At 57.3% G+C, this 26,255-nt stretch overlaps 3 protein-coding genes across 3 annotated transcripts; 1 reads left to right on the top strand and 2 right to left on the bottom strand.

The window, feature by feature from the left end:
• Positions 1–793: 793 nt before the first annotated feature.
• Positions 794–2,487, top strand: LOC107540180 (IQ domain-containing protein F2). Its single transcript, XM_087825072.1, has 3 exons — positions 794–811; positions 973–1,059; positions 2,101–2,487. The coding sequence occupies exons 1-3, from the start codon at positions 794–796 to the stop codon at positions 2,485–2,487; spliced, it is 492 nt and encodes a 163-aa protein (XP_087681198.1).
• A 1,513-nt stretch (positions 2,488–4,000) lies between these two features.
• Positions 4,001–4,438, bottom strand: LOC107540181 (IQ domain-containing protein F5-like). Its single transcript, XM_016216876.2, has one exon. It carries the CDS (start codon positions 4,436–4,438, stop codon positions 4,001–4,003), a length of 438 nt encoding a protein of 145 aa, XP_016072362.1.
• An 8,850-nt stretch (positions 4,439–13,288) lies between these two features.
• RRP9 (ribosomal RNA processing 9, U3 small nucleolar RNA binding protein) lies at positions 13,289–26,221 on the bottom strand. Its single transcript, XM_087824551.1, has 16 exons — positions 26,135–26,221; positions 25,814–25,896; positions 23,137–23,246; positions 22,689–22,756; positions 22,557–22,598; positions 22,139–22,265; positions 21,422–21,546; positions 21,250–21,342; positions 20,745–20,845; positions 20,534–20,668; positions 20,381–20,443; positions 20,008–20,153; positions 19,858–19,937; positions 14,730–14,846; positions 14,566–14,628; positions 13,289–13,735 (listed from the first exon to the last, which is right to left on the bottom strand). The coding sequence occupies exons 1-16, from the start codon at positions 26,219–26,221 to the stop codon at positions 13,289–13,291; spliced, it is 1,887 nt and encodes a 628-aa protein (XP_087680677.1).
• Between the last annotated feature and the right edge of the window lie 34 nt (positions 26,222–26,255).

The raw sequence follows: 26,255 nt of genomic DNA, 5'->3' as shown, positions 1-26,255 counted from the left end.
CCGCAGAGAGCTGGGGGCAGGGGTGGACGCATGCCCGGTGAAGTGGGGGTGACGTAGGGAAGGCACTTGTCGGTCAGTCACACTTGGGAACAGGTCCGCGGCCACCGCAAGCGCTCGGAAATTCGGGAAACTTCGTTCCCTGAACAGAGAAACTCCCGCCGTCGCTTTCTCTTGTGACCTTGTGCTTTCGGGGCCCCTGGGACTCCTGTTGCTTGGGGCAGGCTCCCGGCACGCGCCCACCCACAGGCCTGGCCACGCGGACCCTCCGCGCGCGCACACAGTGGACTAATGGGCTGCGATCAGCCCGATGGCCGACTGGGCCCGGCTGCAACAGGGAAGGAAACGCTGGACGCCGGCCCGGCTACACCTCTATAACTGCAACGGGACTTTGGGACCCCAGGGGTGTCATTCCACGCAACTGAAAACGGCTCATCCTCCCGTGCAAGTCTCAGAAAATTCTTTTTCTCAAGATATGGTAAGGACCTGACCCCCAGCACCCAGTGGGGAAGAGGGTACCCCAGCTTCCCCAGTGACAGTGGTCACGAGACGGACGCGGATGGGCCCGATGGGAGGAGAGCCCCGGACGGGACGGCACTCAAGTGCCTTATCTGTCCAGGGAGCCCCGGGACATCTCCGTCGTGAGGGAAGTAGACAGGGCTTGTTTCCGAGGAAGACTCAACTGTACCCCGATCCTCGTGTCATAATGCAACTGTGAACTCATAGCTCTGTCCCTCCTATTACTACTCCTGCCAGGCTTGGGAATCAGGGCTGTTGAACCATCTAAAGACAAGCCATGGGGGTTGAATTTTGTGTAAGAGGCTTAGCCAGATATCCTAAGCAGGCTAGGGGCGGGCGGACATCACCCTGGACTTCAGAGATCTTGGGAAAAGAGGGGATGTTGAGGCAGTGGATATATTGATGCAGAGCGTCTTAACTCGCCCATTCATTTCCCCCGTCTCCTTCTGATAACAGAGCGAAGGCAATGTAGCCCTAATTGTAGTCGAGAATAAAGAGAATATTACCTTGATCAGGCAAAAGAGAAAAAAGCAAAAGCCCCGGGTGAGTAAAATCTCCATGTACTGTATTTAAGAGATACCCAGAACACCTAGGCCTGTGTGCTCCAGCTACGGGGCGGGCCTCTCAGGGGCCCAGAGTCCCAGCCAGTCGGGCGTGGACCCGGGGCTGGCTCCTGGCCCCGCCGCTCCCTTCTCAGCATGGGCTTTGGGTCTCTGGGTCTGAATGGCACCTGAAGAGTGAATGGAAAGAATGAAAACCAGCACGAAATGCGTGGGGCCCGGGCCGGCGTGGCTCAGTGGTTAGCGCGTGGGTTGCGGACGGAAGGGCCTTGGGTTCGATTCCGGCCAAGGGGACGTACCTCGGTTGTAGGCTCGATCCCCAGCCTGGCCAGGGAGCGTGTGGGAGGCACCCAATCGATGTGTGTCTGTCTCACACCCATGTTTCTCTCTCTCTCTTCCCCGTTCCTCCCTTCCACTCTCTCTGAAAAGAAATTGAAACCAAATCTTTGGGTGAGTATTAAAAAAAAAAATGTGTGGGGCTGGGAGGTGAGAATGGGAGGATTCTGAGTTAGAGACTAGAATGTTCAAAATGTGGAAGGGCCGGGAGTAGCCAGGTGAGGAGGGGGCTGGGGAGCCAGCGAGGCACCTGAAGACCATGTCGTGGGAGAGGAAGGGTCAGCCGGGGCTGGCGCGGAGCAGAGTGGGCGCCGAGCAGCAGGCGAGAGCATCGGGAGGCCAAGCTCCCGAACGCCCCAAACCCAGCGAGCCCGGCGGAGTGGAGTGCGGCCACCGAAGGCCATCGCATCCAAACGCACCCCTGCTAGTTGCCGGCGGTCTCCCCCTCGATCCGAGGGCCTGCGAGGGGGGACGGGAGGACGCTGGGACTCTGAGGGCCGGGTCCCGCGTCCGTGGTGGCAGAGGAGGGCTCATCACCCGGGTCTTTGGCTCTTAGTGTCTTGCTAACTCCTCTGAACTCTTCAAAGAGGGGGGTGACTATTAAGAGAACCCAGGACCCTTCCAGGAAATCCTGGAAGTTGGTGGCGGGACGTTCCCTGAGGGGTTTCTTTTTATGTCTGCCCAGGAGAAAAAGACCAAACAAATCATGAAGATCCAGGCCTGGTGGCGGGGCACCCTGGTGCGCAGGACGCTGCTCCACGCGGCGCTCAGGGCCTGGGTCATCCAGTGCTGGTGGCGGGAGACCCAGGTCAGGCTGCACTCGAAGAAGCGGAGGGAGGCCCTGGAGAGCTATGTGGCCAGAGAGAGGGCGGTGGTCAAGCTCCAGTCTCTGATCCGCATGTGGCGCATCCACTGGCGATACTGCCAGGTGCTCCGAGCCATATACGTCATCCAGTGCCACTGGCAGCACCACGACTGCCACACCTGCGCCTTCCTCCGGGGCCACTGCGAGGTCACCACCACTCACCTGCAGTTCCACATCGAGGTCCTCAACCCCCCCCAGAGGGCCGGCTAGGAGGGGGCCCTGTTTCTCCTGTCCCCAGTAAAGCTCTCACCCTTATCCGCCACGTCTCCTGGTCTCCCTCAGGGAGTGGGAATTTTAGGACTTAGGCCAGGCTGCCTCCTTTTCTTCCTGGGGGAAAAAACTCCAGTGAGGTGTCCTCCCTATATGCCCATGGACCCACGTTCTGAACCAACAGGGACCCTTAGGCTACTGGCTCGGTTGTCAAAGCCGAAACGACGGCCTGGCTGGTGCGGCTCAGCAGTTGAGCACTGACCTAGGACCCGGGAGATCGCAGTTCGGTTCCTGGTTGGGGCGCATGCCCGGGTTGCGGGCTCGATCCCCGGGCGGGGGCCTGCAGGAGGCAGCCGGTCAATGCCTCTCATCATTGATGTTTCTCTCTCTCTCTTCTTCTTCTTTCCTCTCTCTGAAATCAATAAAGATATATTTAAAAAAAAAAATCAAAATAGGCGTATCATGAGATCCAGCCATTCCACTTCTGGGTACAGACCCAAAGGTGCCCGATGCAGAGTCTCAGAGAGGCCTCTGTACACTGTGTGTTCACAGCAGCACTAGTCACAGTAGCCAAAAGGTGGGAGCAGCCCAAGTGTCCCCCCACGAGCGAATGGGTGAGCAAGGTGTGGTGCATACGTGCAATCGAATATTATTCAGCCTCAGAAGTTCTGACCAGCCTGCAACGTGGGCGAACCTTGAAGATGTGACGCTAAGGGAAATAAGGCAGCCACAAGGGGACAAGCACCGTATGATTCCACTCATACGAGGCATTTAGATTCAAGTTCATAGAAAAAGTAGAATAGTAGTTGCCAGGCGCTGGGGCAGGGGAGAATAGAGAATTCTTGTTTCATGGGTAGAGTCACAACTTTGCAAGATGAATAAAATTCTGGGGGTGGATGGCGTGTGATAGCTTCACACCAAAGTGTATGTAATTAATGCCGCTGAGCTGTTCACCTAAAATGGTTTAAACGGTAAATTTTATGTTATGTATATTTTACCACAATTTTATTTTTTTTTTTTTAATGTATCTTTATTGATTTCAGAGAGAGGAAAGGAGAGGGAGAGAGAGACAGAAACATCAATGATGAGAGAGTCATTGATCGAGCCCGCAACCCGGGCATGTGCCCCCACCAGGAATCGAACCCCTATCGCCTGGATCCCAGGTCGACGCTCACCCGCTGAGCCACGCCCGGCCGGGCACCACAACTTTAAAATATGTTAAAGGCTGTGGGGAGGGGAGCTGCGGGAGGGCCGGGGGTGCGTTCACACAAACCCCGCGGGGAAGGCACCCCGGCTGTCCGACGTGGTGGCCCTGCGGCCGCCGTTCTCCCCAGGGCAGCCCCTGCTAGCCAACTGCCCGCCTGCCCGCCCAGCAGCAGGCGCTCAGAGCTCCCCGGGCAGGGCCCGCCCGCAGGCAAAGCCCCGCTTCCCGGGAGCCGGCGGAGCGGGTACCTGGCGTTTGCCCTCACGAGCTCGGCGGCCGCCTGGAAGTCAGCCGGACAGCACGCCGCGGTTACAGACCTGATGGTTCTTTTAATGGAAGGGATGTAGCCTGTTGCATTTTGCAAACCTGTGAGCCCAGGGAGATCTCGAGTTGGAGGTTCAGCTGGTTCTCCTTGATGTCGTAATGGCCGTGAAGAAAGCCCCGGCTTTGGCAGTTGTGCCAGCGCCAGTAGAGCTGGATGATCCGCGCAGCGTGGAGCAGGCGGCAGTAAGGCAGCCGGGTGAGCCACATGCGGACCCAGGACTGCAGCTTCACCACCGCCCGCTCCCTCCTCACGAACAGCTCCAGGGCCGCCCACCGCCTGCCCTCCACCAGCCGCGCCAGCACCTGCCGCCACCAGCGCTGGATGACCGAGGCTCGGAGCGCCGCGTGCAGGAGCGTCCGGCGCACCAGGGTGCCCCGCCACCAGGCCTGGATGGCCACGGCCGCCTCCTCGCTCTGTTTCATCGCCACGATCTTAACTCTCTTGGTGCGTCTTTTGGAAGCTTGGAAGAAAGAAGACACGGGACGTTGAGGAAACTCACGCATTTCCGCCCAAAACTGTACCGGGAAGGGGCCCGGGGCCCCTCCCCACAGCCGCCTCTTCCTCTGACCCCTGGGAGCCGCTGGCAGGGGCGGGACCCGGGACCTCGACGGGCCGTCTGCAGCGAGACGCGCGGGAGGGCGAAGCAGATGCGGTCCCACCCGGCCCGGCCTCCTGCCCGGCACCCTGTCTCCCTGCAGACCCCTCCCGCCTGCTGGGAAGGTGGGGCCTTCTGCTCCCCCTGGCCTCCCACCTCTGACTTGGGGTCAAACCCTCAGCCGGCCGCCTCCCCTCGGCCTCGCCTCAGTGTTACCGGACTCCTCCACCTCACGCGCGACCGAGAGCTTAAACGCCAGCTGAGGCCCCAGTACAAAGTTCTCGAGCACACGCACACGCACACGCACACACGCATCCTGGGCCCAGTCTCCCTGCACGCCGGCCTTCGCGTTCCCCACGCACAGTCCCCAGCCCCGTGTGCTCCGGGTCCGCACCCTTCAGCCTCCTTGACACAACCCCCACCCCCCTGCCAGACCCGCATCCCCCAGCCTGAGGAGGGGGTGCGGGGACAGGGCCGCGGCCGAGGAAGGGTGGGGCCCTAGCGGCCTGGCACGCCCTGGGTGTGTGCCCCTGGGCCCTGGTGCGATATCGAGAAGCGCCCCTCCCGCTCGCTGAAGCATCTCCAGACAGTAAGCTACATGGTCGCAGGCCTCTGGGTCGCTCCCCGGACCACAAGGGTCAGAGACGTCACAAGTCAAGGCTCTCCCAGCGCAGTAGCGCCTGGACCCATGCGCCCACGGGGGCAGGGAGGGCATGGGCACAGTCCCTTCGTCTAGCTTTTGCACTCTCAAGCTCTGTTCTGTCGGGGTGATTTCATCATTGTCTTTTACTCTAATCGGAAGGTTTGCTAGCCTCCGTAATCAGAGCCTAGAAAGAAAACCATGGGCAGAAGTGAACACGTCCTCCCCTTCCTCGCCCAGCCAGCATGGCTCAGGGGTTGAGCGTCGACCTATGAACCAGGAGGTCACAGTTCGATTCCCGGTCAGGGCACAGGCCCATGTTGGGCTCGATCCCCAGTCAGGGGCGTGCAGGAGGTAGCCGGTCAATGGCTCTCGCCATTGATGTTTCTCTCTCTCCCCCTCTCCCTTCCTCTATCTCTAAAATCAATAAAAACATACTTTACAAAAAAGAAAAAGGAAAGTGCCCTCCCCACCACCAGGTGCCAAGTCAACCCCACACTCGGCTTCTGGCCTGTCCTAGGACCCTGGACCTGGGGGAGAAATCCCACCCTGGGGTAACTACGGGAAATGCACCGCCCCCCCAGAAAGAGTGGGTGGATGTGACAGTATCTTACAAAACGTTAGGAGCCTGGGACTCGGGGTGTGTGGTCCAACCCCTCAGGTCTGCTCTCAATTACCCATGGCTAGGGGCTAGATGTTCTCATCTCCCTCAGGTCTGTACTTCTCCAGCCACAGCGCTGGAGGCGAGGGAGAAAAGGGGGGCAGAGCCACGATGTCATAATGGCCCCTGTGACTCAGGCGTGGGGACCTTTCCCAGCAGGAGGGGCCTTTTTAAGGACAACCCAGGACACCTGTCCTTTCTTTCCTACCAGAGTGGCCAGAGTTCTGGCTACAAAGCCCATCCAAATACCGACCCGTTGACGCAAAGGTGCACAACGGTCCTCACTAAAGGCTGGCTGGTATTCGATGGAGTTCGATTCGCTGAAACAGTGTTATACCAAACGGCAGTGCTGTGCTCCCCGCGGCCTGACATGGAGGGCGTAGGGGATTTAGCACGATCCGCCTGGCCGGCGTGGCTCAGCCGCTAGAGCGTCGCCCGCGCACCGAAAGGTCGCAGGTTCGATTCCCCGTCAGGCGGGACGCACGCCCGGAGGCAGCCAGCGGATGCGTCTCTCTCCCGTGGCTGTTTCTCTCCCCCTCCCCCTCCTCTCCTTTCCACTCTCTCTGGGAAGCAATGGGGGCGGGAAATACCCTCTGGAAACCGAGGTGCCGAGACCTTACATGACTTACCCTGGTCTCACAGCTGATCAGTCACGGAGCCAACGTCTGGTCCCCAGCCTCAGGGTCACAGCCCCAGGGTCACAGCCACAGTCTCACTCTGAGACTCTGCTCCGAACAGCCACGTGGACTCACTCCAGCAGCAACGTGCTTTTCCAATGCCTCTGATTCTCACTGTTTTTAGAAAAAAATCCGAGAAACCTCTGTCCAGAAGCTTTAACAATTAGCTCAGCGAAAGAAGCCAGAGCGCAGAAAGGACACCTGGCATCCCTGGGCACAGAGCGGTGGCTGCCCGGCACAGCGGTGGGAACGGCATAGGGACTGGGTGGGGCATAAAATGTTCTGTCTTGGTTGTCATGGTGGTCACACAGGTGGATAAACTTGTCCCCCCCCAAAAAAAATCAATAAAATGTACACCTAGGATGGGTACAGGTTACCCTATGTATGCAAACTATACCTCAACAACAGCTGAGACCCTCATCCACGCCGGCTGCCCTGCAGAGCGCCTCAAGCTGAGCGACAAGCGTGTGTGAGGTGGTAGCAGGTGGATCCGAGGGTACGGAGAAGATCCCACAGGGAGCCCAGGGGAACAAGCACGCTGGGGCCCAGGATGGAGGGGTGGGTCCTACTCCAGCACGCCTCGTGCCCTTGTAAAGCGGAGAAATGCAGGCACAGACACAGATGTGCACGGAAAGAAGACACGGGGAGAACGCCGTGTGGAGGGGGAGGATTGGGGTGATGCGTCTGTAAGCCAAGGAGCGCCAGCGATGGCCAAAACCACCGCCAGAACCAAGGAAAGAGCGCCCCCTGCAGGTTCCCGCGGGAATGCGGCCCTGCCACGCGCCGATTCTGGACTTGTCGCCTCCAGAACTGAGCCGGCGCACGCCTGCTGTCCTAAGCCAAGCGTCTATGGCCCTTCCTACGGCAGCCCTAGCAACTCGGACAGTTGAAAACGAAGCCAGGCCCTCATGGCCTGAACTTGGAACAATTCCGCAGGAGCCATCCTAGCTGCCGAGCTTTCTGCAGGGTCGCCTGCGATCTGCTATACATGTTACAGGCCAGCTTCTTTCTTTGCCCGATATTGTCTCTCTCACTCCCCTACAAGAGCACACGCAACCTCCCACCTCAGAGTCTGCTTTAGGGAACCCAACGGAAGACGACACCCCACTCTGCCATCCCCTCGCGGCAGTCAGCACACAACAAACCGCCTGGTGTTTTGAGGGCCACAGGCCTTGCTGTACTGTGACTTATATTTTTATTACCGGTGCCTATTCATCATGTCAAAACAAGAAAAGAGCAGGAACATGGACTTTAAATGCCTCACTTTTAAGACAACGGCAAAGCACTGTGTTCGCTACGCCGTGACGCTTTAGCTGGGCTAAACAATACAATATTATACATCTGCGTTCCCAGGCTCAGCAATCCACAGTACCCCTCGCTCGCCAGAGCGTGGTGAACATGAAACATAGAAATATTAAATTCTAAATCTCACCACAGCAGAATGTCTTCGCAAAAATAAAAAATGAAAATCAGTCTGCCAGCAGTTTCCAAATTGCTCATTCGTTAGCCAAGCGAGACAAGATGTTGACTAGTGGTGAGCTAATTAAATCATGTTTGATTGTAGCCGCTGAAAAATAATGTGTCCGGAGAAAATAAACTTAACACTGTTAGCCTTTCGGTGAGAATAGCTGCGCCAAGAGTCAAAGACACTGGGAATTAAATCAACAGTCGATTAGAAACACGCCAGATGATTTCAAGCGGTTTTCCTTGGCTCTTAATGAGCTGGCAGATGTCGCCAACCAGGTTCAGCTGCTGTTTGTGGGACGGGTGACTGCCAGGTTGGAAGGGGCTGGAGAATTTAGGCTCTATGAGGGGTCTGTGTGAGACCCACGCAAATGCTTGTTGAGGAAGCTGAGCAAACACTAATTCAGGGCACCCTGAAGTGGAATCTGCTAAGATGTGATAATGCTGACAGTGGCGAAAATATGTGTGGAGCCCCCCACCCCCAAAAAAGGCTTAGTTGGACAAATTTACAAAGTTTATGAAAACATAAAGTGCTTAAAACTTATGGGCATTCATTGTTTTTTTTAAAAAACATGTTTTTATTGATTTCAGAGAGGAAGGGAGAGGGAGAGAGAGAGAAACATCAGTGATGAGTCATTGACCAGCCGCCTCCTGCTCGCCCCCTACTGGGGGTCGAGTCTGCAAATTGCCCCGTGATTTCCTGGTTCATAGGTCAACGCTCAACCACTGAGCCACGCTGGCCGGGCTCAGTGTATTGTTCATCAGTGTTTCCAGGAAGCTGACCAGTTAGCCACTCCCACTGCTGAAAAGTCCATATGCAACCTACCCCAGACCACTTCTCCTTCCACACAAAGTGGTCACACAGTTGGAAACTCTGCCCATTGAGAGGACCTCCCCTCCCCTTGACTTTCTGGGTTGCCCTTGAGTGAGGCTCTAGGTCAGCCCTGGTCTATCTGAGGGTGGCATACACACACTAAGCTTAACAATCCATAAATCAGGCTCAGATGTTTTCCTCCATCAGCTGGTCCCGAGGGGTCCCCATGAGCCCACAGAATGAGCTGAGGGGATGGTGGTACAGCAGCTTGAGCGTCTAGCTTACCCGCCTACGCAGCTGTGTCGTCAGTTTCCCGTCGTCTGTTCAGGCTGCCATCAAAGAGCTCAGGGAGGATTGCCACGCTTCCTCAGACTCAGAGGGTTCAGGGGAACCTGGGGATTCAAGACTTGGGGGCCATCAACTCAAATGACCCCAGCCCACGTGCCAGAGTTCCATCCTTTCTCCTGCCCCAATCTGGACCAAGCGCCCTACCTTGGTGGAGAGTTTAACCTTCTTAAGAGGTTGGCCGCTCTGATGCTAAAGTCCCGGGCCCGCCCCTCAGCTTTCTCTGCCCTTCCAGAGCAGGTGAGAGCTTCTTTAGATGCCACCGAGGAGGCCCTCTGGCTTTCACACTTGAATTTTATTTGCCTGTCACTTGCTCTAAGCCTTCTGTTATCTTGTTCTGGAGCATCAGTGGAGCCTAGAAATAGCCATCCAACCCCTTGCAGTTAATTCCCCCTACCTTTAAATACCTGCTATGTGCCCTGGCTCATGTGGCTGGGTTGGAGTGTGTCCCATGCACCGAAGGGTCTTGGGTTCAATTCCTGATCAGGGCACATACCCAGGTTGTGGGTTCGATCCCAGGTCAGGGGATGTACAAGAGGCAACCCACCGATGTTTCTCTCTCACATCAATGTTTCTCTCTCTCTCTCAAATCAATAAAAACATGTCCTTGGGTGAGGATTTTTTTAAAAAAGAAATATGCATATTTTTATAGGAAAATCTTGTCTGTAACAATAAATTTCACTGGTATCTGTCCTCACCCCTCGTGTCGTTCCTTTGGATTCATTTTTCTTTGTCATGGAGTTCATTTCCCAGAAATACTTTCAGCGATGTCTGTTGTAAACTGTTAATAAAAACATCTTTGAATTGATTAAAATGCCTGTCGTCTCCCTTCCACGTGAATGACGTTAGGGGGCACATCCTCGATGCTTCGGTGTCTTCCCCTTCAGAACACGGAGGGGGGCGAGCCTCCCCCTCCTTGCTGCCCGGAAAGCTGATGTCAACCTGAAACTTATTCCTTAGTGGGTAGTTTACTGATTGTTCTTTTCCTCCTTAAATATTTAAGCATTTGATCATCAGGAGATTGGGCTGTGACCCGTTTGGGGCTCCATCTGTTCCCCCGCCTTTCAGGGGGCAGCTCATTCACGCTTGGAAAGTTCCCGACGTCCCGCTCTGTGCTTCCTCTCCTGGGGACACCCATTCAACCGTGACTCCAACTTCTGGATCCATGCTCCGTTCTCTTACTTTAAAAAAAATTTTTTTTAAATATTTTTATTGATTTTTAGAGAGAGGAAGGGAGCAGGAGAGAGAGAGAAACGTTGATCAGCTGCCTCCTGCACGCCCCCTAGTGGGGATGAAGCCTGCAGCCGGGACACCTGCCCTGACCCGGAATCGAACCGGCAACCTTTTGGTGCACCGGCCGCCACAGCGGCCAGGGCTTTCATTTACCCTTTTACACCTTTCTTTCTCTGCCCTTTCGCGCTGCCCTCCAGGAGGGCTCCTCGTGTCAAACTTTCCACTCACGGGTCTGCACTCTAGTCACCTCCGCTGCGCCGGGCATCCCATCGATCATGTCTAATTTTAACACGGCTCCTTCCTCAGTGGCTCTTGGTGATTCTGGTGTGTCCTGGAGTGACTGAGAACGTGGACCTCGTTCTTTAAACTGCCTCCGGCTCTCCCTTGGCCACCGTGTTCGCGCCGTCGGTGCCCCCGGAGCTTGCCGTCAGGGCTGGTGCTCCTCTCTGCTCTGAGATGCCCTCTGCCCGTCAGTCGGCGCCATGGCCCTGACTCCTCGGCTTGCGGGGAGACGTGGGCTGTCGGGTGCTCTCCTGGGCGGGAGTCTTCCTGTGCGATGGCGTCGCCTGGCGCCAGCCCTGCCTTTCCTGCTGGGCCCATCGCAGCTCCTCCCCAGGGCGGCCCTGTCCCCAGCTGCCTCGCTCACCTGGAGGCGCCGCTCCTCCTGCAGGTACCAGCCCCGCCTCCGTGGCCGTGGCTCCAGCTGCTCCCTGGACCAGCTGCCTCCAAGCTTGGAGGGAACACGAGGCCCTCTCCACTTTTTTAGGGTTGATTTTGCTTTTTTTTCACGTCTCTGTCCTTTAAAGGACCCACATAACTTCTGTGCCCTGAAGTCCCCTTCCTCATTTTTTAGGTACCATTAGAGACTTTTTTCGACCCTCCCCTCCAGCAGTCAGGCCACGGCTGTCCTCACTCCTTTGTTGGGTAGAGATTTTTAAAATAAGTGTCCTATTTCTATTACTCCTATGAATTTGTTCTACGAGAGGAAGGCCTGGGCCTGTGCTCAGACACTGATCCATTTCCTCAGGACGTTTTCTGAGTCTTCTTCGTGGTCATGTATCCTTATGGTCTGGGGTGAAGACCTTGGCGCAGATGTTAGCCAGCCACCGACGATTTCCTTCTGCAGGTGGCTGTCGCTGTTTCTTAATTGAAATCTTAGTTTCTTCTCACCCTTTCCTCCCCCCTTTCCCTTCCTGAACAATTCGGTCTGAAGGGCCTTAGGCTGCCCAGCTCGTGGGGCTCGGTGGTTGAGCGTTGACCTATGAACCAGGAGATCAAGGTTCGATTCCCGGTCAGGGCAGATGCCCAGGTTGTGGGCTCGATCCCCAGTAGGGGGCGTGCGGAAGGCAGCCGGTCAATGGCTCTCCCATCGAGAGCGCCACCTTGGCACACAGTGGGTGTGGACCCCGAGGGCGAGGAAGGCGTTGGCATCGGAGTTGTGCCCAGCACAGGGCCCTGTTGGCAGTGTCGGAACCCAGACTGGGTGAGGAGGGGCCCAAACATGGGAGTCCAAGGTCATGGCAGCAACAGGTGTCACACCTGGGGCGGGATGGAGGGGGCACCCTTAGTGGGAAAGTCAGAACTTGAGCACAGCCGGGAGGATCTGCACAGGGCACCCTGGCATTTCCCACCAGCCCGAGGAGGGTGGGAGCAGCACTCACACGGGACAGCGACCACTGTGGGAAGCGGGAACCTGAGCTACATGAGGGTAATGGCCCAGGGAGGCGTCGAGCTCAGGCAGGGTGGGGAGTGTCTGCCAGGGAAAGAGGCCAGCAGCAGCCAGAAGGTGGCTACACACAGGGAAGATCCAATAAGGACACTTATTCAGGGTAACGGGAGAAAACTCGTTAAGGACAATTTTCACTCTTGGACACTGGAGGTAGAAATACGAAAACTAGAATGAACTGTTTGACTTTGGACTGGGATTGGAGGCATCGTGGGAACTCATCCGTTTTAATCCAGATGATGAAGGCGTGTGCTTGTGTGGACTCTGTCCACCGAGAGGGCCTGGGCCCAGCGGCACCCCAGTGATGAGCACACCCCGACGTGCTCTTTGCTGGGCTGCCACTCCACCCAGGAACGTGCCGTTTTCCCTGGCTGCGTTTTTAAGGTCTGCGGGGCGACCTCTTTCCTCGTTTGGTCGCTGATGCTAACTTGGGTGGTGCCTGACATTCACACGGTCCCCCATCCCCATGGTGAGAACCATTTCCAAGGACCTCGCCTTGAGGCTAGCGTGGCGCCGAGACCATCCGGATGGTGTAAGCGACTGGACCTAGTCAAGGCCTCTCTCTACACTTCTAAGATTCCGGGGGGCTGGTGCAGAAACCTACTTGTCTTGGGCCCCAAGACAGGCCTCATATGTTACGTTCCCTTGCTGGTTAAACCTGCCGCCCAGGAGCCTGGAGTGGTCTCTGCCTTTCTTCCATCTCTCCCTACCCAGCGTGTACCAGTTTATGTACCAACCAGCAAGAGCCAGGGTCACAGGGCACGGGGGCGGGAGACCAAGCCCCAGGTGACCAGGCCTAGGTGGGCGGATCCCTGGCAAATGTGCTGCCACTGCAGTGGCCGACCACCCACCTCCGGGCTCCCGTGACCCGCCACCTTGGGGAGACGCACCCGACGGGCCAAGCACGCACGATGCTCCGAGTCGGCCGACACGGCGGGTCTGTGCCCCCAGCTCTCCTACCGACCCCAGTCTCTCCTCAGTCCGGACGGGGGCTCAAACTCCTTCCCCCGGACCCTAGGGCTTCGGACGGCCCCTGCCAACCCCTCGGAGCGGCCACAGCAGCCGCCGCCTGCCCGCCCGCGTCCGCCCGCCCGAGCGAGGCGGGGAGAAGACCAGCTCACTGCTTTACTGGGAGGGGAATACACTCCGACACAAAGCACGGCTCCGAGCCCAGCACGATCTCCAGCTCGAGGTGCAGCTGGTGGGCCGTGACCCGGTAGCGGCCCTTGATGAAGCCCCGGGAGGTGCAGGAGTGGCACCGCCAGAAGGCCTGGATGATGCGGGCGGCGTGCAGCAGGCGGCAGTAGCGCAGCCGGATGCGCCACATGCGCACCCAGGCCTGCAGCCGGACGGCCGCCCACTCCTTGCGCGTGAAGGCCTCCAGCACCGCCCGCCGCCGCCGCTCCAGCGCCCGCGCCAGCACCTGCCGCCACCAGCGCTGGATGGTCAGGGCCCGGAGGGCCGCGTGCAGCAGCATCCGGCGCACCAGGACGCCCCGCCACCACGCCTGGATCCGCACCGCCTCGGGGTGGCTGGGGGGGGCTCTCTTCAGGGTTCTTGGGATCTTGCAAGAAAAAAAGAGAGGCCCTCAGAGCGCGGTCCTCCACCCACTCCAGACCCGGGTTCGCCAAGAAGGGACCCTAGCTCCCTACGGACAACTGCCCCTTCGGGACAGCAGGAACACTGGGCGGGACACTGGCCGGAGCCCGAAGGCCCGGTAACTGTCCTGTCTCTGTCTCCCCCTGGTTAAGGGACACGGACACAGTGACCTCGGAAGCTCGGGGTCTCCATCTATGAAATGGGGTGACATCTGCCCTGGCTGCCCAGCTTTCTATGGATCCACTTGGCCGTCCTAGGGTAAGAACACCATGACCTACGGGTCAGAGGATGACCACGTTTACCTAACCAGGGCCCGTGACCCTTCCCTTCAGACCCCCAGCACATGCTCTTCCCCTGCATGCGGCAGGACTGACGCCCCCTCCACCCCTCAAGCCCTACTGCTCCATCTTCGTTTCTCTTCACTTTCCCAAGTTAAATCTAAATTAACAAGCAGCCCGGCCCGCATGGCTCAGTGGTTGAGCATCAACCCAAGAACCAGAAGGTCAGGGTGCGATTCCGGGTCAGGACACATGCCTGGACTGTGGGCTGGATCCCCCGCAGGGGGCGTGCAGGAGGCAACGGATCAATGACTCTCATCATTGATGTTTCTCTCCCTCTCCCTCTCTCTCTGAAGTCAATTTTTTTTTTTTTAAATCTAATTAACAAGCAAACATACGTGCCCAAGCTCAAGCACACGCACTGTGAACGAAGCCCGGCTTCTCCCACGTTGGCCACTCATTCCACAAACACAGCCCACATTCCAGCCCCGGCCCTGTGCCCTGGGGAGAGCCATACTTCTCTGGGTCCCTTATTAGCATCATCCACGCTCTTTGTCTCAACCTTATTGGCGCTGTTAGCCTGAGAGAAATGGGGAGAGAGGACAGACACGAGTGAGTTTGTTCCTGCGGAGCCCTGGCCCATGCAGGACACACAAGCCCCAAGGGCCGGGCACCTCCTACCTCTGCCTTCTTCTCTGAGGTCAGCGCTGCTGGTGCGGAGGGTGAACCCGCTGGCTCCCCTTTCTGCTGAGGCTCATCTTTGGCCTGTTCATTAATCTTTTCTGGCTGTTTCGTCTCCTAGGGGAAAGGCAAGCGTGAGGCTACTCTCCCTCCCTCTCCACTCAGTATCCCACACATCCCCAGCTTCTAGGGCTTCCCAGTGTATTCAGATGTCAGGGGGTCCCCTCACCCTGAGAGATCTACAGGGATAACCCTAAAAAGCCTGCGTGTCCGTCTCTTACCATTGATCCCACATGGATTGGGTGTAGATGGTTCAAATCCCCTCAGGTCTGTGTTACTCTAGTCATGGCATGGAGAGCAAGAGTGAAGAGGGGGGACCTATGATGTCACAAGGGCAGCTATGACTCAGGAACCAGAATGGCTCCCAATAGTTGAGACCCCTCTGAGGAAAAGACAAAAGTCTCTCCATTCTTTTCTGCTGGAAATGGCCAAAGCCTTGACTACAAAAGACACCAGAAGTTCTGGTGTATAAATATCCCCAATGGTAATATCCCATTGGTAAAACTGGGGATTCCTTTAGTGGTTTCCAGTCCATTCCCACTATAGAATACTATGTAACTGTTAAAAAGTAATGAATTTGACCTAGACACACTGATGAAGTGTATCCAAGATGTATTTATAAGTGAAAAAGCTGGAGATCGTTATGACCTCACTTAAGTAAATAAAACCATCAAGCTGCGTAATTATACCTGTATGTTGTAAATGCACATAAAGGGGGAGAAAGGTATATACACCAAACTGCCGCCAATGGTTACCTTAAGAGGCAAGAGTGAATGGCTTACCCATCCCTACAATGCCCAGGGAACTCTGAGGCCCCCAGGACCAGCTGGGGCCCCCTCTCAGGTTCCAATGGGCTCAAGTGCTCTCCTGTCATCCTGCCCGAGGGACTCAGGCCGCAACCAGGTAAGGGAAGGGCAACCTCTACAGAAGTTCTTAGCTCTGTTCTTAACACTAGGAGACAAGGGCCAGACACCTCCGAGTCAGGGCTCCTCCGGCCTCCGCCTACGATGCAAAAGACACCAAGCACAAGACCTGAGACACCAGTGGGGACTCCCCACCTCTGCCTGCTCCTGTCCCCTGAAAACATTTGAAACTGAGGTAGATGAGAAACTAAAGTGAAACCCAGTCCCAACCCTCGGTCTCCACTGCTTTTATCCAGTGTTTGGCACCGAATTTTAAAACGGGACACAGGAAGCAGAAAATGTGACCTGTAATCAAGAGGGAAAAATCAGCAGACACGGATCGTATGTGACTCGGGTTGGAATCGGCAGACAAGAATTTAAAATAACTAATGTAAGGATACAATGAACAAAGAATTTAGAGGAAAAGACAGACAAAATGAGTGGTAAAAAGGAAGATTTCAGCAGACAATTGTTATGCCTAAAAAACAGAACAAAAACGAAGTAGGAATCCTAAAACTGAAAAATACAACATCCAAAATAAATGACCAGATAGGGTAACAAAAAACAGGGTTATTAAGCTCAAAGACAAGTCAAAAGTTATACAAACATGATAAATACAAATAAGACCACATGGAAGCACAACAGTGAAATTGAATAAAATATATATATATTTTTTACCCTCACTCGAAGATATATTTTCCATTCCTTTTCAGAGAGAGTGGAAGGGAGAGACAGAGAGAGAGAGAGAGAAACATCGATGTGAGAGACACATTGATTGGTTGCCTCCCGCACGTGCCTGGACCAAGGCAAGGGGATCATGCCCTTGGCCAGAATCGAACCTGGGGCCCTTCAGTCTGCGAGCCGACGCTCTAACCACTGAGCCAAACCGACTAAGGCAAAGATTTTTAAAAATCTTATAAAACCAGATAAAAAGATTGCATTACATTTAGGTGACGAAAAATTAACATGAGAGAGAACATGTCATCAGAAATAAACGAAAGCCAGAAGAAAATGGAATAACACTGTAAAGTGCTTTAAAAAATGGGGGCGAGCCAACCTAGAATTCTACACTCAGAGACAATAACATTAAAAAAATAAAGATGCGGAAGTAAAACCAAAAGGCCTGCTCTTACCACTTCTGTGTAACAGTTTACTGAAGGTCCTAACCGGTGCAGAAAGGCAAGTGAAATAAAATGCCTAAAGTTTTTTAAAAAGTGATTCAGACAGTCTGATTATGTTCCTAAAAACACTCCCAAAGACGACTACCCAAAAACTATTAGAAGACGGAATCTAGAAAGCATGCAAGGTACCCACGGTGTTGCTTGCACGTACCTGTAAATATACTAAAAACCACTGAATCGTACACTTTAAATCACAATAAAGCTGTTTAAAAATAAAAAGCACCGACATTGAAAGACACATGGGCAATATACAAAAATCCATTTCTGAACATCAATAAACAGTTGGGAAACTCCTGACGTAGAGATGCAAAGTTGAAGGACTTACATCACCTGGTTTCAAGACAACGGTTTACTGTCTTGAAAAACTATAAAGTTACAGTAACCAAGACAACATGGTTTTAGTGCAAGAAGAGACAAAACGGATCAATGAAACAGAATACGGAAGCCAGAAATAGACGCACATTTACACAGGCTATTGATTTCTTTAACATACCAAGAGAATTCAACGCAGAAAGGAAGTATACACTTTTCAGTGGGAAAAAACTTGACCCTATCTAACATCATAGAAGAAAAAATTTAAGATCATAGGGCTAAACAAAAACAAAAGCTAAAACTATAAAGCTTACAGAAGAAAAACCATGGGAGTTACTTGGTGACCGTGGAGTTGACGAGGGCTTGAAAGAGAGACAGGAGGGAGTGTAAGACGTTGATGGACTGGGCTTCATCCAAACCAAACTGCTCATCGAAAGGCGGCAGTTTTTAAAAGTCACAGGCTTAGGAAAAGAACATTTTCAACACACTACCTGACGAAGGACTCATATCAGAATACAAGATGTTCTACAACTCAATAAAGACAAGCAACCCAACAAAAAGAGTCAAAACGCTGAAACGGCACTTCATGAAAGACCTACAAGTGACTACTAAACACATGAAAAGTAGCTCAACGTCATTATTTATTAGGGAAAAGCAAAACTTAAACCACGGTGGGATACCACAGTATATCCATTAAAAATGGCTCAGATATAAAGGAAATTAGATTGTTTCCATGCCAGTAGGAAATGGGATCATGTGGGGCACTTCAGCGTTGCCTGCGAGGTTCCTCGGGGGGTAAGTTTTCGTCATCAGTGAGCTCAATCTGAGGCAGGGCATAGGGAGGGAATTCTATCAGCATCTCGGAATCCATACGAGTTTCTCAGGGCTTCGGTCTGAACCAGAGCCCCTCTGGCCGCCGGGGAATGAGGGCAGGAGCAGGGCTGTCTGAGGGGGAGGCCTCATGAGCTCGGGAGCAGGAGGGAAGTCGTGTGGCTTCCTCCCCAGGAGACCCTGCTGCCCTTTGAGAACCACAGGCTCAGCTGTCGGGCCCAACAGATTCAGGGCAATGTTAGAGCAGAATCCCTAGCAAGCCTCCCTCCCACCGAGGAGCCGTCGGTGCCCGTCTGTACCTCCAGCTGCCTCTCACCTCCTCGCCCACGTTGCCCACGCAGGAGTCACTTATCCAGCTGGTGGAACCAGGAACCCCGACATTCCCGACACAAGGGCCAAGGGCACGGCCATTCCTCACTCTGCCCCGTGTCCCCAGGCAGATCAGTGCAGCGTCTCACCCCCCTCCCCGGGGCAGCCCGTCCCCTCCGGCCTCCCAGCCTGGCCGTTTCGGTCCGACCCACAGCCTGCCCTGCACACACTTGGACGGTGGGGCTTTTTAGCTGAGGGGTTGGCAGCTTCTGACCCCTGCCAGCCCGGAGCAGAGGGCGGGGAGCTGGCCTAACGTCAGAGAGGATGCTCAAGGACCAGGACCAGGACCAGGACCAGGCCCAGGAGCCAGCGGAGGGCTCCGTCCTCAAGCTCCCTGGAAAAGGTCAAGCCCTCGGGCCCGCAGAGGCGCAGACAGGCTGCTGAGGCTCAGTGCTCCCCAGGCCTCTCCCACCCCACGGTCCCTGCCACCCCCTCCGGCCCTCCCCGCCCAAGAAGCTCAGGAGACAAGGCCCAGAGGAGGAGACTTTTAATACAAAGAGGGCAGGGCCGGGCCTGGGGAGGACTGAGATGAGGGGCATGAGGACGTCAGGAGCCCGCGGCCGTGGGGCGTGGGGCCCTCCGCAGTGGTAGGATGCAGACGGAGTTCCGCGCCTCCTTGATCCGCCACCATCGGCCCAGCCTGTGGGGCGAGGGACAAGCTGAGGCCCGGCCGGGAGCAGCGCCCCGTCCCACCGAGTCCCACCCAGCCAGTAGCCAGTGCCACCCCCCACCCTCACCCTCACCCTCACCCTCACCCTCCGGGGGTGCCTCATACCTGTGCTCCTGCCCCACCCCGGCCACCAGGAAGTCCCCAGTGCTGGAGAACTTGAGGCTATTGATGAAGCCCACCTGAGAAGGGAGGGACAGCACAGTGGGAGGTGAGCACAGACCCCCCCCACCGCCACCACAGCCTGCACATGAGGGTCGAGGGATCGAGGGCTTGGCCTTAGCCGACCGGCCTTCAATCCCTGCTCCACCTCCTGCCACCCGGGCAGCCTGCTACCCTTGGGGCCTCAGCAAGAAGGGGAGGCAGAGTGCCAGCCTCTCGGTAGCTTTGAGGACTGAGGAGACAGTGTACTCTGAGTACGTCAGTGTGGCCCATGACCATCGCCGCTGACCCAAGCTCTGGACTGTCACCCGATGTCACTGACAGACCTGCCACTCTTCCCACGGTCACCCAAGTCTGCATGCCCTAGCTCAGCATCAACCTGGCACCAGCCATGCAGCACCCATCACAGGGCCAGGCCTCCACACCTCTGCCCACGTGGTTCCTGCCTCACATCCCAGCACCCGGGGCAGGGAGGGAAGTGGAAGGGAGAAGGGAGGTTCCTGCCAGGCCCCGTGCTAGGAGCTGGACCATGAAGACAAAGGCACAGATGCTCCTGCTCTGAGTAGGTTCCCTTCTGGTAGAAAAGGCAGTTAAGGGACCTTGGAGTGTGGCAGAGGCGGGCTGGGCACTCGAGCCCCACTCACCAGGGGGATGTCGCAGAGAAGGTCGAGCTGCCGGAAGCCCTCCCCACACTGCCAGAGCCGCACGCAGGAGCTGTGGGAGCCTGGGGGCAGGGCGACAGTGAGCACGGCCCCAGGCCCCAGGGGTCCCCCCTCTGCTGCCCAGGTGCTCACCAGTGGCCACGAGGTCTGTGTTGAGCAGGGCTGCCACTGACGACACCCAGAAGGGCTGCTCCAGGCCTGGCTCCCCCCGAAGCCCGTGCGCCTCACGCTGCAGGGCCAGCGGCCGTTTCTTGGAGAGGCCCCACAAGGCCACAGAGCTGGGGACAGGGGCACTCAGTGAGGGGCCGGGGGCAGGGCAGAAAGGCCACGTGGTGGGAAGGGACTGAGTGTACACCAGCCATGGGACGCAGACAAGGTCACCTGAGCACTGTCCCTCGGTTCCTCATCTATGCAACACGGTGACAGCTACTCCCAGGCAGGGGGACTGGACGAGGGAGCCCAGGGACCGCGGCAGTGGTGGGAGGCACCCAAAGGCAGCACTCACCCGTCATCAGCGCCTGACACCATGTGCTCCTCGTTGATGAGCTGGATGCTGTCAATGGAGCCCCTGAGAAAGGAGCAGTGAGGAGCAGCGAGGAGCGTGGTCCACCCCACCCCGCCCACGGAGCCCCGCCTGGCACAGTGGTCACGGCCTTACTGGTGGCCGTAGAAGACAAGCTGGGACTCCTCAGGGATCTTCCACACGCGCACAGTCCCGTCCCGGCCCCCCGCCGTCACGCAGCACTCCCGGCTCAGCGCGTCCAGTGCAGCCACAGCATCCTGGTGCCCGAAGCTGGAGGGGGACAGAGGATGGGGTCACCCGCGAACTCGCACACGCAGGCCCGCACCCCCTCTCCACGCACACTCACAGCGTCTCCACGTAGGAGTTCTCCGCCACGTTCCACACCTTCACAGAGCGGTCGTGGGATGTGCTGTAGAGCTGGTGGGTGCCTCTGCGGAACGCCAGCCCCTACGGGTGCACAAAGGGCAGAGGGGGCGGGACTACAGCAGGTGACACAGGGCAGGCCCAGAGAGACTTCCTGGGAAGCAAGTCACACAGAACAGGGAGCCAGCTCTCCCAGGGCACCGTGAGCCACTTCTGTGCTGCCCTACCTGGAGCCAGGGGCCCACTCACCTGCCCTCACCTCCCCTCCAGCAGCTGCAGACTTCTCAGGGGCCTCTCTGCCCCCTGGGCGAGCTCCACTCAGTCCCCAGCTCCCTTCTGCTCCTTTACCCCACGCGACTCACTAAGCCAAAGTGCAGGTTCCCCAAGGAGGGCACCCTCTGCCTCCTTCGCCCCATTCCCCAGGGCCCAGCACCAAGCCTGGGCTGCTCAGGTGCTCGATAAACGTCCCCCGAGGGAGCCCATCTCACCGACACAGCGTCCCGGTGTCCTGTGAAGGTGTACAGGTGCCTGCAGCTCTGGGCCTCCCAGATGAGGATGAGCTTGCTGCGGTCACCCGAGGCCTGTGGGGAGGACAACAGTGGCCACAGGCAGCCCCCGTGCCCGGACCTCACACCGCCCCCAGGGCCAAGCCTGCCTTACAAGGTATTTGCCGTCGGAGGAGATGGCCATGCAGAGGACGTGGCTGCTGTGGCCGGGGGGCTGCCCCTCGGCACCCTTCTTGGCTCGTGGGATCACATGAAGCTTCCGTCCACTCTCCACGCTCCCTGACACCAGGGAAGAGAGAGGCTGCTGGGACAGGGGACAGGACAGGCTGGCAACCCGCCCCCAAGGGCAGCATGGGGTCCTGGGAGAAGTTCTGGCTTCCGGTGAGATCTGGCTCAGCCACGGTGAGCCCCTAGACAGGTCACCTCAGTTTCCTCATCTGTTAAGTAGGGACAATAACCCTAAAGGGCAGCCATGAAGCCCAGAAGGGAAGGGAGAGGAAAGTGCTTTGGGTCTGACAGTTCTTCCTGCGACTGCTGTGAGTACAGGAGCCTGGGAACCCAGAGGACCAGGAGCTCGGTCCCAGGACTGCGCAGAGCCTCACGGGTCCTCTGGTCCAGCTGCCCCCACAGCATGGATTCCCCCGAAATCTCATCCTGCTGCAGCTAACTCGTCTCCGATGACAGTGACAGGAGCTCACAGGCCCCGCTCCTGGGGGGAAGCCCCCACTGTCACCCAGAAACACTGCTTTGGGAGCACACTTGCCCCCAGAAGCTTCCCCATCAGGCCTTAGTTTGCCCCGATTCCTCCTTCCTCCCAGGCCAGCCTCCCAGATGGCCCCGGGGGCGGCACCCCCACCCCGCACGCACTCACACTTAATAATGGTGCAGTCTTTGGCCGCGGAAAAGATAGCCAGGTCGTCAGGGGTGATAACCAAACACGTGATGGACAGCTGGTGGCCCCGTAAGACTCGGATGTCAGCCGGGGCTGGGGCCTGAATCTGGGCGGGCAGGGCTGGGTCACTGCGACTGGGGGCAGGGAAGCACCCCTACCTACACACACACACACACACACACACACACACACACGCCATCCTTTCCCACCTCCCTGCCCAGAAGGAAACGGCTCAGGGCTGCAAGGGAACCAGACCCTGGCCTGACCATGGCCAGGTGCCCGGCATCTTCCCGAGCAAAGACCCCGCAGCCTGAGCCCCCAGTTGGGCCACCTGCTCACCAACCCAGGTGGGACACCCCAATTCTCTCCAATACACCGAAGTGCCCTGCCCGCTCACCTCCTTCGCCACCGACTTCTGCAGCCTGCCCCTCTGCTCGAGCTGCAGGGAGAGGGCAGGGGTGAGGGCCCTTGAGCCCGGCCAGCCCCCTCCCTCCGCCGACCACCCTCCCGCCACACCCGCCACACGCACCAGCTCCTCCTTCAGGCGCCCTGCCACCTGGTCCTCCTCAAACTCTCGGGCCTCAGCCTTCTCTTCCTCTGTGCGGGGCAGACCAGACCAAGTAAACCAGGACAGGCCCCACTCTGCTTTTCCCTCCCCATCCCCACTCCACCCCTCAGTCACCGGCCCCAACACGTGGGTGTCCTGCGGGAAGTTGAGGCTGCCTCGGGCAAAGGGGAGGGAGTGCCAGACGCCTCCCCCTGCCCACCCTGCCCTCATCAGACCTGCCTAAAAGTCTGAAGGCCTGGCCTGCCCCAGGAAGCCCACTGGAGCTCCGACCACCCTCCCACAGGGCAGCCAGCACCAGCAGCCCCGGCAGCCCCCTGGGGCCCTGCGTCAGTCACCCCTAAGGTGGCAGGGGCTGCAGGTAGGCTTGGGCCCAGGCCCGGGCCCTCACCTGCCCCATTCGCAGGCTCACCTTGCTGCCTGAGCTGCTCAAGGTAGAGCTTGGCCAAGCGCAGCTTCTTCTCCTGTGCTGTCTCCTCCAGCTCCCCCAGGTCCTCCTCCTCTGCCCTCCTGGGGGCCAGGCTGTGGGCAGGGGCAGCTGGATTGGGGGGGGCTCACCCACTGCACGGCTCCCCCTGCCAGTCGCCGCCCCATCCCCTCCAGCCTGCGTGGCCAGTGCTTACACACGCAGGACTTACGAAGGGGCCCGCCCGTGCCCGACGGGGTGCAAACAGCCCAAACCCAGGCAGAGCGCTGTGAAATCTCTCCACCCCGCAGGGAAGAGGTTCCACAGGCTCCTGAGAAAAACCAGGTCGTGTATGAGGGGTCCGAAGCCAGAACGGCTTCGGACGTCTCTGCGGCAACTCGGACAGCAGGACATGTTCCCACCCACACAAAACCCTGAAGAAAAATCTAACCCCTGGAATTCCACGCGTTACACCATCAACGACAAGTGACGATACTGTCAGGTGTCCAAAGTGCCAAAGAATGCGCCCTTTCTCCTTTTAAGGATGGAGGGCGTGCTCGCCAACAGAGAAAGAGGCTGGCACGGGAGACAGCTCACAGGATACCCAACACGGAGCGCAGGAAGGGCAGCTCCCAGAACCACCACTGGCCGCCCCCAGATGTGGGGGAGCAGCCAGCCCAGATCTGAGGCAAGACACGCTGGGCCTGCCATCACCCCACTGGTCTCGGCTGGACCTTGTGCCGGTGAGGCTCCTGCTCTCCCCTCCGCGGCCCAGTCCCTGAGCTTCACTCAAGACAAGTCCTCCCTTGATTTGCTCCTGGGAGCCGGAGGAAGGTCACCGGAACTCAGAGGCAGAGAACCCAGGGAAGCCCGTGCCCCTGATCACACGCTTGCAGATGCCTAGTCCCTGTCGGTCGTCCCAGCTGGTCCCCGGGACTCACTCATGAGTTCCCAGAACCGACCCTGGGAACTTGCAAGGCCAGGCCATGCTCCAGAGACCACTTAGTACCTTCGGCCCCCAGGGGTGGTGCTGCCCTTCCCCATACAGCCAAGGTCAGAGCTTCTACTCAGTTTACCCAGACTAATCAGGGGTTCCCACACAGCGGACAGAACTCCAACGAAAACCAGGGAAGTATACGCTGTGTGCTTCCACCTGTGTGACATTCTGGAAAAGGCAAACTCTAGGGACAGTGGTTATGGGGGAGGGGACAGGGGAGAACCGACTACAAAGAAGCAGGGCACTTCTGGAGGGCGATGAAACCCTTCTATATCCTCAGGGTGGTACGCATCTGTCAAAGCTCGCAGAACTGAACACTAACCAAGGGGAAGGTCACTGTATGTAAATTACACCTGAATGAGAAAGTGGGGGGGGGGGTAGGAAGGAAGAAACCAAAGAAATGACAAACTAAAGTCAGGAATGGCAATATTTTTAAAATGTGCTGAACAGAGATGGGACATTTAAATAGGGACATTTCCTCATCACTCCATAGTACAAACACATTTCATTAACTCTCCTGTACAACACATTTCACCAGCTCTTCTGTGTCTAATACATTTCTTTTTTAAAAATATATCTTCATTGATTTCAGAGAGAGGGAGAGAGAGAAAAAAAAAAAATCAACAATGAGAGAGTCATCATTGATCGGCTGCCTCCTGCACGCCCCCAACTGGGGATTGAGCCATAACCTGGGCATGTGCCCTGACCCAGAATCGAACCCCAATCTCCTGGATCCTAGGTCGATGTCAACTGCTGAGCCACGCCTGGCCGGGCTGTACCTAATACATTTCACAACACATTTTAAAAATATTTCAAAGCGATTAACAGAGGGCTTGGCACCCACCCACCCATAGTAACCTTAAGACTAAGAAAAGCATACTGAGTCTTTCTGTGAGAAGCTTAAGGCTGACACATATTAAACTTTAGAAGCAGAATTTCCAAAGCCAATGCTCAAGGCAGGCACCAGCATCCCCTGGTATGAGAACTTCCATTCCACAGGGCCAGGCCCCACACCTCGATAGCCCGCTCTGAAACCCTGCCACAGGCCCCACGCGTCACCTGCAGAATGAGGGAGGCATTCAAAGCCCTCTCCCAGCTGGATGCACCCACCACCTGGCCTTCCACCCTCTTCCATTCTGGCGCACTTACACCCCAGACTTTTCGGATCCCCGAATGCCTTCCCTACCTCTCCGTGAGGGACTCCCCCTCATCTCTCCAGGCCCTATTTAAATGTCCCATCCTCTGTTCCCGAGGACACACAGCTGTAAGACTCACATCCCGTTACAACACAGTCAGCCTTCACCTGCCTGCTCATCTCTTGTGCTCTCAAAAGCCAAGCCAGGGCCCGGCCTCGGTTGAGAGTCAGGGGGGGAGACCAGAAATTGTGAAATTGGGGGGAAAGGGAATGAAGAACTAGCCGGCATTCCTCGAACCCCTCTCCCCCTCCAAGTCAGTCCAGCCTGGGCTCACCAGGGGGCTCTCAGGGGTCTCCCATGGGGGCTGGGGAGAGGGGGAGGGGTGTCCTCCCCACACAGAAACCCTGCAGGGAAGGAAATGAGACTTCTCAGGATCAGAAACTGGAGGAAAGAGCCAAGATCTGACAGCCCAGGGCCAGAGTTCTGGGTCCGAGGCCCAGGCCCACCCCGGCCTCCGCGGCCCTTCCACCGGGCGGGCAGAAGAGCTCACCTCTCGCCCTCGGAGTCGCTGGAGATCTCCTCGTTCATCTGCCCGCCGCCCTTGGGCTTGCCCCGGTCCCCAGCAGCGTCGGCCTGGGAATTACAGGATCCTTTGGTCAAGGGGACCCCCGGCCACTCCGGCTCCGACCAAGGGCCCCTTCCGGTCTCTCGAGAGCCCTGGGGCTGGGGGTCTGGCCGGCGGACAGAGGGACGAAGCTGGGTCCAGCTGGAGTCCCGGGGAGGGGACGGCGGGAGGGGGAGGGGACGCCGGCGGGAGGGCGGGGGTCCCAGCCGCGGGGCTGAGCCCGGGCCGCACCAGCGCCACGCTCACCTTTCGCCGCCGCTTGCCGGCCCCCGCCCCGGCCCGGGCCCCCGCCGCCGGCTTCCCCCGCTTCCGAGCCCCCGCGGTCGCCGACATGCCGCCCGGCGCGTGTGTTGCCGCCGCCGGAGGA

The sequence above is a fragment of the Miniopterus natalensis genome, chromosome 15 (genome assembly GCF_054644295.1).
Source record: "Miniopterus natalensis isolate mMinNat1 chromosome 15, mMinNat1.hap1, whole genome shotgun sequence".
In the NCBI taxonomy this organism is placed as follows: Eukaryota; Metazoa; Chordata; class Mammalia; order Chiroptera; family Miniopteridae; genus Miniopterus; species Miniopterus natalensis.
Note: the sequence above shows the minus strand (reverse complement) of the source record. Positions and strands in the feature narration are given on the sequence as shown.

Coding starts and splice junctions, on each gene's coding strand:
- LOC107540180 (XM_087825072.1), top strand. Junction 1,060..2,100: donor GAAAAAAGCAAAAGCCCCGG/GTGAGTAAAATC, acceptor TCTGCCCAGGAG/AAAAAGACCAAACAAATCAT.
- RRP9 (XM_087824551.1), bottom strand. CDS start 26,221: ATGTCGGCGACCGCGGGGGCTCGGAAGCGGGGGAAGCCGGCGGCGGGG. Junction 25,897..26,134: donor CCGGCAAGCGGCGGCGAAAG/GTGAGCGTGGCG, acceptor TGTAATTCCCAG/GCCGACGCTGCTGGGGACCG. Junction 20,154..20,380: donor GTGTCAGGCGCTGATGACGG/GTGAGTGCTGCC, acceptor CCCTGTCCCCAG/CTCTGTGGCCTTGTGGGGCC.
- LOC107540181 (XM_016216876.2), bottom strand. CDS start 4,438: ATGAAACAGAGCGAGGAGGCGGCCGTGGCCATCCAGGCCTGGTGGCGG.